The sequence below is a fragment of the Sinohyriopsis cumingii genome, chromosome 8, assembly GCF_028554795.1.
Source record: "Sinohyriopsis cumingii isolate HCF-2022 chromosome 8, ASM2855479v2, whole genome shotgun sequence".
Lineage (NCBI taxonomy): Eukaryota > Metazoa > Mollusca > Bivalvia > Unionida > Unionidae > Sinohyriopsis > Sinohyriopsis cumingii.
The window spans coordinates 27329584-27345705 of NC_142968.1; the positions used below are offsets into that span (position 1 = coordinate 27329584).

The 16122-nt window shown below is 35.7% G+C and overlaps 1 protein-coding gene across 2 annotated transcripts in view; it reads right to left on the reverse strand.

Annotated features, from left to right (window-relative positions):
* The window catches only part of LOC149793186 (uncharacterized), a 105645-nt gene that overhangs the window by 83212 nt on the left and 6311 nt on the right, over positions 1-16122 (reverse strand). Inside the window, exons 2-4 of one of the 2 annotated variants that reach the window (XM_089967139.1) lie at positions 13678-14155; positions 8938-9237; positions 3310-3381 (exon numbers count right to left, since the gene is read on the reverse strand). In XM_089967139.1, the coding sequence (XP_089823265.1) occupies positions 3310-3381; positions 8938-9237; positions 13678-13765 (460 nt within the window). In that variant the 5' untranslated portion in view covers positions 13766-14155. Of the gene's footprint in view, positions 1-3309; positions 3382-8937; positions 9238-13673; positions 14156-16122 lie in introns of both variants that reach the window. The other variant, XM_089967140.1, reaches the window with a different exon arrangement.

Sequence of the window (16122 nt, forward strand, 5' to 3'; positions counted from 1 at the left end):
CTTAACAAAGTTTTAGCTTGAGATTTTTATTCTGCTGTATTGCTGGCCAATGTGTCCAATATTTTCAACTTTCCAAGTTCGGCCATCGCTTGAAACTGGTTGTACATTAAAGTTTTAATCTAACACAAAACACGACTTAACCTCAGTAATGTCATCACTGGTTGGCAATTTGAAAAGATCGGTTTTGGTTTTCATCTGGCATGAAAACTGTATGAGTGCCAGATCAGGTATGGGGCACTTCCAACATTTGTCCAATGTAATATTAGTCATCGTAATACACAGCTAACAAAGCATCTTATATCATTTTAGGATGAATGTTCACCATTTAGCCAGAAACACATTCTTCACTCTCTTTATTCTGCCATTCACTTTGCATATTTGTGCCAGTGCTGGCTTGAAGTTGAAAAGATCCTAATTTTCTGCCCAGACATGCTTGACCATATACTCATCTTCTTGAAATGGACCAAAGTTTATGCATGCACCAATGTGAAGGAAAGGCAGCAATTGCATAACCCATCTGGTACACAAGTTTGTCTTTAACAAATAATTAATGGGATTTCCTAGCATCAGCTTTAAACAACCTATACATGCATACATGTACTTTGGAATGGACAGAGGTATTTTGATGAAATAAGCATCATTCCTTTTTACCTTACTTAGATTCGTATTTGTTCTGTTTATATTAACAGTTTCATGAAAATTTTATACTGCACAGAGTGCATTTTTATATGCTCAACTCTGAATTAATTTGTGGGATTTCATAAACATCACTGCTTCCCAGGGATGCAAATTCACAAAATGTTTGCTTGACTGGTGAACTTATGCACCCAATCTTCAACTGTTGTTTGTTATCATGCTTACAAACCACTCCAGCACAAAAAAAAAAACAAGTTACGACTGTTAACCTTAAAATCAATGTATGGGTGCTGACGATCAGCTTGTTGATTTAATTTCCCGATAACTATATGTTAATGAAAACATATGTTCTAGAGAAAAAAATTACTGCAATCCTGTAAATGTTACAGTTAGGAATTTTAGGAAAAGGTGTCAATATCGGTCATATAAATATCAAGTCATAGGGACAGTTGATCAGGTAAAAATCAAGTTGACTTCTCCAGATAACAATGTACATTTGATCGGCATCTCAGAAACAAAGTTGGCTGAAAATCTGACTAATAATTTTCTCTGCATTGATCAATATGACAAACCTGCTTGCAGAAACAGGAAGGCAGGTGGTGGGGGACTCCTTGCATACTGTATGTCAAAAATGGTACAGTTTGCAAGCAACTTGATTAAGAATTTGTTGTTGTTGTTGTTGTATGGTTTAATGCCATTTTTCAGCACAAGATAGGCTATACATGGCGGCCAGTATAATTGGTGGAGGAAGAACCCTGGAAAACCCCGGGAAGAACCACCGACCCACGAGAAGCTATTGGCAGGCTTTCTCACGTACCCACATTAGCCGAGCCTGAGACTCGAACTCACGCAGATAGAGGTGAGATGGCAATGATCCGTAACGGTGAGCGCTTTAGACCACTCGGCCACTCGGGGCCCCTGATTAAGAATTTGAATGAATATGGCTTAAGATCTGATATATTAATTGGGACACATTTTCCCAAGTTACAATGGTGGCTCCAGAATTTTTATTTTATATGCCAACTAAAATTTACTAAATTTTGCCTGCCAGAACTTTTCCTCATTCCATTCATTACTGTCTTACTAGCTCAGAACTGTAATTATACCTTTTTTCCTTACCAGAAGTTATCTTCGTAATACAACAGCATCTTTAGTGCATGATGATAAATTCCCATTTTTAAGGATAGGGGCCCAAATTGTATTATTAGAATCATCTATGGCATAGTCCACTTTAAAACTTTTCAATGGTAAGAAAAGAAAGAAACAAAAAGAAATTTTAATTATCTCTTCATAAATTAGTACAGTTCAATACTGTACATAATTCATTTATAGTGAAGCAAAGAGATGGATTCTTGGACAGTAAAACAAGAGTCCCTAGAAGGGATTGATGCTCTAGAGGTGAAAAGAATTTCAAGGAATTCAATACCATTTCATCCTTGTAACTGCTGATGAAGCCATCTCAATAACAAAAGTTTCAAATTAGCTGCTGTGATGGACATACTGGCTTTTAGATTGATACCATTTTCAATTAGGACCAAGCAGACATCATTAGAAGTCTTTTGGTGAAAATCCCTTGTCAATATGACTATCCATTCAGTGACAACATTTTCAAAACAAATGTCATGGCAGCCATAATGTTTATATCACTGGAACCATTTTAATTTAGGACCAACAAGGTATCATAAGAAGTCTATTGGTGGAACACCATGCTGATATACCATCGATTTGGGAGAAGTAAAGACAACAACATTTTCAAGACAGCCATTATTGTGGCCGTATTGAGGGTGAGCCATTTTTATTTAAGAGGAGTAGCAATAACAAGATTTTCAAGATGGCCACCATGATGCTTATATTGGACAACATATGAGTACCACTTTAATTTCAGACCAACATGAGGTGATCAAAAAATCTTTGAGTGAAAACCCCATGCCGTAATGATCATTCATTCAAAGACATTCAGGAGTAGTGAAAACAGGATTTTCCAGCTAGCCATTGTGGAAACCATATTAGAAATCAGATCAGCACCATTTTTTAGAACAAGCCAGACATCATAAACCCCACGTCAGTATGACTTTCCACTGAGGAAGAGCATCGATAAAAAGATTTACAAGATGGCCAGTGTGGTAACCATATTAGACCTCAAACCAGTACCATTTTCATTTAGAACCAACTAGATATTGTAAGAAGTCTTTTGCCAAATACCTCATGTCAATATGATATTTCATTCAGGAGTAGTAATAACAAGATTTTAATGATGGCTGCTGTGGCAGCTATAATGACCTTCAGATTGGACACATTTTCATTTAAGACCAAAAGACCTCACAAGAAGTCTTTTGATGAAAACTCAATACTGATATGGCCATCCAATCAAGACAAGTAGCAAAAACAAGATTTTAACAATGGCCACTGTTGCAGCTATATTGGATATCAGAGCGGCACAATTTTCATTTAGCCCCAACTAGACCATGGGATGAACTCATGTGGCAATCCTCCATGTAGTTTAGAAGAAGTGACGATAACAATCTTGCGCCAATGGATGGAATGATAGTGAACAAAGGAAGACAGAGAAGAAAACCATCCCATAAGTTCTTGTCTATGACCAGTAGAGCTAAAAACTGAACAAATTCATGGAGAAAGAAAAGATAATACGGTAAATCAACTAATAAATTTTACCTGAGTGTATTTCTGTAAAATGTGGATGACCGTTCAAGCACTCTTGGATCTGCTGTTCCTCTGTCAATTTTTCTGTAAAGCAGATCACAATTACTTTCATTATTTTCCAAAGAGAAGAATAGCTGCTTTACAATAATACTTATAGAACAAAACACTTAGTAACATTGTGTTCAAAAGAAAGCTTGGAAGCTGGTAATATTAAACTGATGAACTCTTTACTAGGTGCTTCAGGTGGCAGAGTGGTCAATTGAGCTCACCTTTACCAATCAATGACATCTCACCTCTGTCCATATGGGTTCATCATTTCATGTCTCGGACTCAACCAATATGGATATGTGAGAAAGCTTGAAAACAGTTTCCTGTGGATCGGTGGTTCTTACTTGGGTTTTCTCAGCTTCTTCCTTCACCAGTTATAATGGTTGCCATGTATAGGCCTTTACAGTATTGTTATCTGCCCTTGATTTAGAATATTTTAGCATATGTATATAATTAGGCAGTGCTTTTGGGCAATAAGTACAAGTGATTATGAACATAGTGTCATTACAACAAGTTAAGTAATCATAAAGAGATACGCCACTGCATGAAAGATATTGTTGCATTTGCAAGAATTATCATGGAAAAATAATTGAGAGAAATTTAGTTTCAATGCATTGTTTTCCGGCTGAGAAATGCATATGAAAAGTATGGATTCAACGATGCAAAAATGTGAGACCAAACTTTATATATGTCAACAATGACCAAATAAGCATTTGTTTCCAACATTTTAATGGTAAGACAGGACCATCAAAAGAAAATAATTTAATCACTATATTTTCAAACATGGAACAGATAAAAGATTTGAGTATTCAATGTAACTGAAAAAAAACCTGAAAATTAACATCTATTTCTTTATTTTTTTAAAATAATAGGAAGTTGCTGTTCCCTATAAATGTCTTCATTCCTGAGACTTAAATACCCATGACAGCTGTGTTTATGATCATTAAATTAATACCAAAACTGATTACATAACACATGTATAAGACTTGTTTTTCTATCTTTCCACCTCCCTCTTAGAAGTAACAACTGACACAAAAGTTGACATTTTACTTTATCACTGCATTGCGCTGAATCAAAATGGAATGGGGGTATGGTCATGTAATCAATGCAAGACTAAAGCAGTTCACCTTTTGGGCCTATTAAGGTGAAATGATTGATTATAAGGAAAATATGACAAGAAAGCAGACACCTTCCCATTTCCATAATGACAGATATGTATTAGAAAAAACTAGTTGAATATTGGAAATGGATGATACACTAATTTAGTGCTCAAAATTGTGTAGATTCAACACCAAATTACCTGATATTCATCTGCCAAGGTATGATTATGTTAGCATGAAACAATATATGATTTTTCAACACTTCTAATGAACGTAATATTTTTTTAACTGTCTGTTCCCTGATTTCCTTTTAGTGAAAATTGAATATACTTTTAAAAAGTATCCAATATTCTAGCTTGTTAATTTGTGTCTACCTGGTAATATGCTGCAAAGATTTTCCCCTTTAAAATACAGAACTTTCTAATGCTACAGTATGATCATATTAGGCTGCCAAGAACAGTTCAGCTTGAGGCTATGGTAGCAGTGACCTAGTCTTAAGTTTCATAGTCCCCATTGACCTGATGGGGAGGCAGGGCTAAGTCCCCAAAGTGATACCCACTTTTGATACCACAGCATCCAAGTTAGGAGTTTTAGGAGGCCATGCAGGGGTGTGAACACTGTAGGTAGATGGAGATACCACAGGTCTCACTGTATCCCTTAATGTGGGAACTGACCACAACATATGTTGCCTGGCAAGCTACCAACCCTTGGTAAACCTTTGCGGAAGCTCCCTGACCAAAGCCAAGTGGAGGAACAACAGACCTGGTTGGGTGGTAGCCCCAAAGAAGTGCTCCACACTGGTGAGAACTTTTGTGTCCTCAAAGGATGTGCACTTGGGACACAATTCCCAGGGCATATGATGGTGAACTTCATTTACCACCTTGTCAAATGACCAGATCTCTTCTTCCTCCTCTGGCAGAGTAGAGACAGGTGAGAGGGGCAGGTGACAGGTAAAAATGGAAACAGCCACCTTAGCCTGTTCTGTGTCTGACTCCAGATACTGTGATCCTGTCAGGATCAGAGGTCTTATTAGGATTATAAAACTATGAGTCCATGAGTTGCAGTCCCTTCCCAAAAGCATGTTGAGCATATTGTAAGTGCATATATGTCCAGATGAGAAGAACCAGTGGTTGCCATTTAGTTTAATTTTCACATTCTTTATGCCACTGACATATAGCTCTTGTTCGTCCATCAGAGTGAGACTGGATTTTGTCAATCCAAGGAAAGGTCTTATTTCAAACACTAAGCCAGGCATCTCACAATTTCTTACACTTGGCTATTGTTCCATTCAAACTATCAGTTCTAAGAACTTTAGCACTCTTCTGAATCTCATTACAATCCTCATCAATTTGCCCTTTAACCCGAGAATACTTATCCAAATTTGCAAATGACATTTTGTCTAAATCTCAACATCTCTTGATTTTGAGGTCACATGCACTATTTATTCTGGTACACTCTGAAAGAAAAACAATAATGAAATCTAAATTTTGTTCATCTGCTGTCATCTTTTAATGACCACATTTTTCTGCCTCTGAATTCAGTCACTGTAAATAGCAGCACATTTTTCCATCAGCAGCAAGCTGAAGTCTTTGAATTTGATGCCATATATGTTCTTTTATGTACTCTAATAATAAATAACATGCATATTTAGGGGTCTTTCAGCCAATGAATTCTGCCATTGTAAACATCAGTACAGCTAACATGATCAATTGATCAACACATTTTCCTATTCACCAGCTGGTTGAATGTAGACTGGCAAGTCTTTGACTTTGCTGCCCAACTGTTGTGTGCATATATAGGACTTCCTGCTTAAGTGATTTTCTGTGTCCCAGAAAACAAAAGCATCCAAATACATGTCTAAGGATGTCTTCATCATGTTCCCATCAAAGGGATGCAGGTGACCCCATGTCTTTTTGGTGTGTATGATTGGGGGACTGTTTGGAATTTTAATGTTGTTTTAACAATTTTAGTCATATCACAACAATGTCTGCAGTGTGGCAGTTTAGTGATGTCTAATATTGGGGCATGATGCTGCAGACCTGAAGCATCATATCCCACCCAGTCACATTACCCTGACATAAGGCTGACCAGTATTTACAGTAACCTCTTAATGCTGAGTGATAAGCGAGGCAGCTGCTAGTACCATTTGTAAGTCTTTGGTATGATTCAGTTAGGGTTCAAACCCATAAGCTCCCACATCTGAGACAGATTCTCTAACCACCTAGACTGCCAGAGCAGTCTCTAATTAATGTAAGCATGATGTGTCTCTTTGGTGCAGTGGAGACCTTATGGCAAGGCCAGATAAAAAAAAATGGTGCACTTCCGGCTGGCTGACCATCCCTGTTTTTCACTGCTGACCCTAACACTTTTTCCCCCATGGTAAAAAAAATCCCATTAAATATATAATGTTTAAAAAAAACTTCCTACTCTAATTTTAAAACCAGTGCAACCAGAAATACACAAGAGTGTGTTTGGCCTAAAGGAAGCCTTGTTCAGTAACTTGTCTCATCAAATGAGGTGACTATCCTTGACTGCAGACTCAACAGGAGGATAAGGATGCCTTTCATCCTTCCTAGGGTGCTTGGGTGGCCTGCCTCTTTCTTCCTCTTAGTCTCCATGGTGTAAGGGGTGCTGCCAGGCCTTGATCTGCAACTTCAACCTTGCCTTGAAGCCTGGGCCTCTTAAGCCCATGGCAGCATGTAAGGGAAGGATGTCACTTCCCTGAAAAAGTTATCCCCACATCCCATAGTGATTCAGAGAGATTAATGGAAGAGGGAGATGCCAATCTGATCCCCTTCCCTTGTTGGGTGTTTGCATGCAGTATCCTGGGAAGAGGGTTGCATCTCAAATTAATCCTTAACAGAATACCTACTGTGTTCCAATTGACTGGTGGCCAGCCATTGAATGGTTATCGATCAGGCACCTCTGATCTGTAAGAAGACCCTGCCTCAGATGCTCCTTAGTTTCATCATAGCTCTTCTTTTCCAAGGAGGTCTGATCAGCCAGTTGCATCAGGGCTACATGCTTCTCCCTCAATGAGGCTATGGTGTAATTTCTAGAGCCATCAAGCTAATGGCTTGGAAAGGATGCTGCATATCCTTCATGGGGGAGGGAATGCACATTGGTTCCTGCCCTTTGGGCTTGAAGAGGGTGCTGTTACTCCTTCGTGGAGAACCCAGGGAGGGAACCGGAGTAGTGAGATCAGGTGGGAGACCTTTTCCTCCTTCTCTTATATGCCCACCTGCTTTTGGTGAGATTCCACATCCTGTCAGACCCAAGGCAGCAGAACAGATGTCTGTTTTTTCCCACTGCAGCATGTATAAGAAAGACAGGTGGGTAAGGCAGTAATGGACTAAGAGGGAAACATCTGAGAATTATGGAAAACCCATATAAATGCATGATAAACATTTTGATATGAGCCGAAGACAAAATCTCAACAAAACACTGGTGAATAGAGCACTACAAATGGTAATGTCTGGGGGATAAAAAGACCACAATGGTGCTGGTGACTTGGGCAGCAAACTGGGTCTGGATTCTTTCTAGAATTTGCTTTGGAAATTCATCCATGGTAGTATGTATTTCTATTATATGGATAAGGGTCATTCTGTCCCAGAATAGGTCAGGGCTGTTCCAGGAAAATATACTTGGCACCCAGCAAAGTCACTTATAATATGGGATAGTCACCCACAGATGCAATTTTGAACTTTGTGTTATTTTCATATGAACTCTCTGAGCAACCAGATATATTTTTAAAAAAGAGCCTTTATTTGGTACCGTGTATGCTTAAATGGAACAACCCTAAGCTACACAATAATGAGAGATAATGTATTACTGATATTAAAATGACAGTTACTGACAGATGCACAATGCACAATGAATCTCACACAAATAATGACAAATGCAGGGTTATACCATACGTGAGCTAAAGATTTCTACATGCTGGCATTAGCTAGCCTAGCTCAAATTCAGTGCTCCACTATGATGACTGTGATGACAGCAGAAAGAACAAATTAGGTGAACTGTAATGTACACTGTTTTTGGTGGCTGGGGTTGTACACACCAGGATGCATCACCATACAAAACTGTACGAAACCACTGCAAAGACTGCAAGAGACACTGTCATTAACGAAAACTTAAATGACAGAAAGTGGATGGATGGTCAGACAAGTAAATGAACAAAGAAATAACTCTAACAACCAATGCCAAATGCAATCATGTATCAGTGGGAACTAACATCTATTCATAACACTCATTTGGCTTCAAGATGCAAGTTGCAGCAACCCTAGCCAAGTTATGTATGTTCATAAACATACTATTTCCATTTTTTATGCTGTTTGATGAAAGAAAACACTGGGTTCACGCTGAGTTCTAAATTACAGGCAAAATGAATGTATGTGGTAATGGACAGATGAAGTATGTATGTAATGTACATGTGCTGTATAAGGATGGATAAATGGTTGAATGAATAGACAAACAACTTCATAAAACTCACCAAGCACATTTAAGTCCACTTCAAGCGCTTCCTTCTGTGTGTCACATTTAAGGGAATATTTTCCAGCATCCTGTTCCTCTACATCTAAAAGCCAGATATTTCCATTTATAGTCATGTTAATTCTTCCACTATAATTAGAAAATGTTAAGCCACTGATGATGGTACCATTCTTCAATTTCCATGTGGCTGCTATATGAACACCAAAATCTTTGGCATACAAGAACACTTCTTTGCACTGATTAACATCTGCCTTTGAAAATAACTGATCTCCTCTCCCTCTGCGAACACATATTTTTCTTCCTGCAAAAGAATCAGTCATTTTTATTTTGATCATATATTTAGATAATAAAAAGATAATTTTTAATGTTCCTTGCATTCAATACTTATATATTGAAAAAAGGTTGATCAACTTCTTGTACAATAATTTTATGCTTTTATTTATTCAAATTTAGAAATACAAACAAACTTATGCACTGTCTTGACAAGAGACACACCTCTCTTAACAGCATAAATGTATCATACTGTCACAAAGGAAAAGTAATCCTCTGAGATATAGACAATTAAATTCCAAATGACAACGACTGCTGTTAAAAAGAACCCAAAGAAAACACTGAATTTACACTGAAACGCAAATCACAAGCTTAGACTGTCAATAATGGCACAGTCATGAAGCTAAATATATATGACTCTGAACGAATACAAATCTGACAGTGTACTGTCCCTTTTTGTAAGGAATTAAACATTAATTTATAGGGCTAGATCAGGGGTCTCAAACTCGAGCTACCCTGAGATCACTTTTGATGGCCCAAGGGCGCACCACCTTTGGTATCTCTCATGACACCTTGTGACTCCAATGATATTGCGGGCCACAGGATAAGGCTTGACAGGCCACATGTTTCTGACCCCTGCACTTAAGATTGTCCTTTCCAATCAACATATCTTGTTATTTCATCACATGATGACTTTGTTTCAAGTAAAATAATGAATGGAATAAGGCCTGTTTATACTACAAATCAAAGCAAGACAACTGTTTTTAGGCATTTGACCCCTACTTTAGAAAAGGATATGGTCTCTCAATAATAAAGACTTGATTTTAGCAGATAGCAATGAACACTGTTATAAAATATTGATATGGGTTAGCATCAAAAGATCAGATGTATATTTCAGCTTGGAAAAGGTGCGTTTCTATCACACGAAGCCGTAAGACTTGACACATATTTAAATGCCCCAATTATGGTATTGCAATTAACAATGAAAGTTTGAAAACTGACCATAAGTGATCTGAACTCATCTTATATGGTAATAATAATGTAGAAAATGGTAAACTCCAAGATGTTTGGAGATTTTTATTTCCATCAGATTTAGGGCATTGTGCATGGATATATTGTCTCCACATGTATCCTATTATTTGCTAATATGTTTACTGGGAGATTATATAGAAGGCAAATTGTTATCATTATAAAAAATATTGTACAGTAAATCATATGGAAATAGTAGATTAATAACCTACTCTCAATACAGATCCATTTCATATAACTATTTTGATACAGATATTAAAGTATGAAACTTCCTGTTTGTGACTGTTGTCATGTTCAGCTAGGAGACAAACAAATTGTAAACTAATTTCTTTGGATAGTATTTGGCATGTTTCTGTATGATGTCTTTACTGCTTTACAGCTAAAGTTACCATGACTGAGTGGATGAAGTGTGTGGCTTAAATTCACACACAAACATTTACTTTGTAGCGCGAGGTCATGCGTTTGCACCTAATGTAAGGACATTTCTTTCTTTTCCATGCCACATGTCATGTCTAATATGGCATTACTTTTCTTACCATTATGAACTTTTCCTGATTTCAGCCGGGGTATGTACAGATTAATAATTGGTAGATTATTTCCATATTTTAATTCTGATGTTAATGCCTGAAACTGTTGACATGTCAAGCATAACAAATTAAATTTAGTTTAATCCTAATAACCAGATTAGTATAATTTTTAAGCTCACATTGATGAAAACTTCTTCAAAACATAAGCAGAATCGTGAAATCATTTTATGCCAGAAACATCTTTTATAATTGGTATGAATGACGAGGCCACAAACTGAAGAAAGTTTGGTAATCAGGGAATACAAATACTGTTATGAAGGCATAAGTTATATTTGGCTCCAGTGGAGCAGGCTGAACATGGCCTACCCAATCATCTGTGTTAGAACATGTAGGAAGAATATGTTTATGCCAGTTTAGGTAAGTTTTGAACTTTTTAATAGATAGGTTACTTATAATTTCCATTGGTACTGTGTTTCACAGATGAACTATTAAAAGCAGGAATTAATTTTGATACAACATAGGTCTACATAAAGGGAACTGAATGATCAAGTGTGGTATGTCTTATTTTTAATAATAATAGTTTGAATTTACATTGATGTATGTAGTCCAGAGCAAGACCATGATTGTCCATCTTATTTTGAGCTCTGTCATTATTATCATATAATCTTTGCTTGGGTGATCTGACTGATGCAAGGAATTGGAAAACAAAAAAGAAATAAATATAAAATTTGAAACATGCTGTACTGATTAGTTCACATTCTTTTTCCTATCACTGTTTTTTCTTTTATGAGAATCCATAAATGGAACATCCTGTTGTTATGTTATTCAGTATGACTCAACAAAATGCTCATTCAAAAAAAGAAAGAAACACTCTTTCTCTTATTGCCATGTACATTGTTTACTGTCAACATAATCTAAAAATGGCAAAGAAAACGTTTTCAGTTTGCACAAGAAATTAACACGTCCATGGCAAAGAAAAAAAAAACACATTGATGACTTCTGTTATCCACGTTGATTAGTTCGCATAGGAGTATCTATCCACAACAATTGTGCATGTAAACTTACATGATTTTAGGATGACTTTCTGTGATAAATTGTGATTAAAGAAAACACAAAATCTGCTACTTGCATAATTAATAAAAAAAGTACAGCTGAAATTAAAGACATGAAATCTTAATATTGCTCTCTCTCGCTGCATGCATCTTAGACATACATAAATTATAACAAAATGAGTGATGCAAGCAAATTGAAAAGAGATAATGATTTAGATCAATCAGTGCATATCAATCTATGAACTTGTATAAAGTATGCCTGCAGGGATTCATAAACAGAAAACCATGCCCAATTTATCAGACCATATCCACTCTGCATTGGTTATCAAATGTGACTGTGAGAAAGTATGGTGTGCAGAGCTATTCTCTATGAGAAGACACAGCAACTCTGTCAGGCTGAGCGGAGAGTTGGTTGTCAGTTTTTTCTCAATCCTCTCCAATCTATCCACACCCACACCATGAATCGTGGGGAATCAAAAAAATCACATGAAATGTATTGTATATGAACATTTCACCTGACATAAAAACAAAATATTGCCATTCTAGACTAGAGTTTTAAGATATATTTTATGAAATTATAAACATAACTTTAAAAAATAATAATATCTCCTTTTTCTTGCAGTATAGTTTCTATCTTTTCTTCAAACATTAATGTAGAGTTTTTAATTACCTCAATTAGCTTAAATTAAAAGATCTCAGATCTTTACTCAGACAAGTTATTTTTAAAGAATCTGCTTCTCAAAAACAACTTCAGTTATTTTTCTTTTGCTCTCAGTCTGTTGAGGCTGATCAGGGATGTAACATGATTTTAAAATAAATGTTAAATTTCATTAAAAACATAACCAAAAGTATACTTTTTCTTGCAACATGGTCAGGTTTCTAATATATGATTTTGACTTTAATTTAATTAAAATAAATTACCTCCATCTTAATGCAACATGGTTCTAATCTATTTTTCAAATATTAATTCAATTAATTACAAGATCTCAGATCTTTACTCAGCCAAAATATTTTCAAAGGATCTCTTGTTGAAAAATAACTCGTTTCAGTTATTTTTCTATTGTTCTCAGTCTGTTCTGATGCATTCTACCCATTCTACCTGTACACATTACTCAAAAGCAAGACAGTTGTTGCTGTTGTTGTAGGGTTTAACACCATTTTTCAGCACATGATAGGCTATACATGGCGGCCAGTATTAATGGTGGAGGAAGAACCCGGGAAAACCCCGTAAAGAACCACCGACCCACGAGAAGCTACCGGCAAGCTTTCTCACATACCCACTTTAGCCGAATCTGAGACTCAAACCTATGCAGACAGAGGTGAGATGGCAGTGATCCATAATGGAGAGCGCTTTAGACCACTTGGCCACTCGGGGCCCCCAAAAACAAGACAGAATTTTTAACTGACTTGAGTGGATTCTGCCTACATTTTTGGCTGTATTTTATCTGAAAGCAAAATTCCTGCATGAAAGATTTGTGAACCTGTTCTGAAAATTCTTAACTGTGCCTGAAACAAGCCTGAAATTTCCATAAAATTCATAAAGTAATAATTTTCGCGGTTTTATCCAAATTTTATCTAACATGTGTAAATAAATTCATGACAGAATTCAGAAAGAATAATTTATACTCTGAATTTTATACAAATATTTCTGTTAATGGAGGTACTGGTTTGCCTATCAGATGTTAAAATTAAAAGGAACAATGATTGGAGGTGGAAATGCGGAAGAAAACCAGAAAAGACAGACACTCCAGCCTTGAAGATGACCATTTTGTTCGGGGAGGTGGGGATGGAAGGGGATAATGGTGTACAATTAAAACAAAAATGATTTTCATTTATTTTATCTTAAGTGTGATTTTCACTTACCTGCATCTTTCTTTGTGACATATGAAAGCACCTCCACATATCCTCCCCACAGAATCACTATCCACAATAGTCTTATAAACATCCACATCTTGATAAAAACAGTATATTAATTCTTTGTGTTCAGCACATAAAAAAAACAGAAATATTTCAAATGTTAACCCATTTATACCTTTGTCAATAAATGTTCTTTATCTGTGAAAAACATTAGACCCAATATCTGATTTCATAAAATAATGTTTCCAATTTTAAAACAGTAAAATCTGTGTTTCAAAATCCATCTGAATGTCCACGATTCTAAGAATTTACAACAGTGGGACTAACACTAAGGATAGAAATACACCAAGATTGAATTAACTTTCAACTGAATCTCACAAATGAAAAGACATGTAAATCCTGGTTACACGAGCTGGAAAATGCTGGTCATCTCTTTCAGCTGGTAACACTGTCAGGGGAATGGTGTAGAGTTATGACCTGGAAACTGAAAAGAAAAATGACCAAGATAAAATATAGCCAAGATCTACAGCTAAAAATGTGCTATGCATATTACTACATAAAAAATTGGAATGAAAGATATCCAACAACACATACAATATGACAAGGATAATTACAATACATTAAGTTCAATACAGTTGGTACACTGGCTGTAAAACATTGGAAAGATGTAAGGTTACAAGAATGGGATTGAAAGCTATGATACGTAACAAACACTTAACACTTTAACTCTTATTCAGAATCAGTTGAAAAACTAAAAGGGACAAACTACCAAATTATTGGTGTGTGTGTGTGTGTGTGTGTGTGTGTGTGTGTGTATATATATATATATATATGTATATATGAGATCCTGAAATTTATCTCAAAAATTGACATGGCAGTCATTTATTTGCTAAATTTAATATAAAAAAATATTAAAAAGAAAGACTGACAATAAGTGACAAAAAATAATATGTATATACCTAATTCTTAAATGTAAATGAAAATGCGCCATTTGTTGTTCCAGATTTGCTGCTGCTTTAATATTAGTATTACACTTCCATGATTAAATGGTTTATTCTCAATTATTCAAGAAACATTATTTCTTCCTCTATTACAGAATTTCAACTAACAATGGTATCTTATTGAACAATATTTTTTAAAAAAAATATTATGAACAAGAAGCTGACATACAACCTCCAAAATATATGTAACACCCAATCAGCACACATTTCCATTAAAGTTGGTTGGTGAGATTTTATGTGATCAGGTCCCAAAAAAGTCTTTAAGGATGATAACAGAAGTAGGTTGTTATTGCTAGTATAAATTTTTCCTTCACATATTTTATTCTAAAGTTATAATCTGCTGTCACTCTGCAACACAAATCATTCAATTACATTTCTTACAGGCTTTTGTAAGTCCAGAAATTACGCTTTCAGTCCTATTTTGTATTTTGCCTTGAGGCTACATAGTATATAATCAATTGGGAAAAGATAGCGATCAAACATGCTTAGTAAGGGATATATCTATTGGTTGTCCAACAGAAAATTCAACGACAATGTCACTTTTTAGTTAAACATAGCAACATCTTTGGAGATTGTTTACCAAAGAAACAAGTTGTAAACTAAACCTAGCAATAAAGAATTTTAGCATGTCATGCTGTTTATTTGGCAGTACACCACTCCCTCTTGCGACTGAATAACACGTGTTCCCACTTATAACGTGGTGTCCGGCATGGCTCCTGATTTTTTTAAGGAAAATATATTTTAAATATCTTTAAAATAGCTGAACTTGAAACTTGAAAAAATTATGATAAGAATTGGTAAATTAAACTTTGATACATCGCTCATTTTATTATTGAAAATGGTGATTAATGCATGTAAAGATAGAATCCATATCGTGAAATTTGCATGTTCTAAATAAGATGTCATATATTATATAAGTTTTTTAATGATAAATAGTTGTCAATACACTGTAAATAAACAGTCTGGTGAAATGACAACTTCTGGTAAATGCTAACAGGTGACAACATAGAATGAAATAAACACCAATTAAATGTCTTGCTGTGTGAAAGTCATGTTCTAATCCTTTAATTCCGTTTAAGTGTAAACATTATAATCTTAACATAGTCAATCAACCGTCACATCGAAACCCGTGAGTACTTCTGTAAGAACCTAATTACATGCCGGCTTTGTTTTGATCAACAACTTGTGGAAGTGTTTGTTGCATAAAAAGGTCTATTAAAAGAGACCTGTGTTGTTCTATCACTTTGAATATGTCTTTGTATCAAATCAAGCAAGGGAGGTACAAAGAAAAAATTCAATGGCATGCAAATCTGAGCATACGTTCTTGTGGTCACTACCATTATCAAAATTCATTTTATTTGACCAATCGAAAATGGTTTCACATTTTTATATGGTGGCTAGAGACCCAAAATGCTGACTATGTAAAGATCATACAGTTGAGAAATCAGCG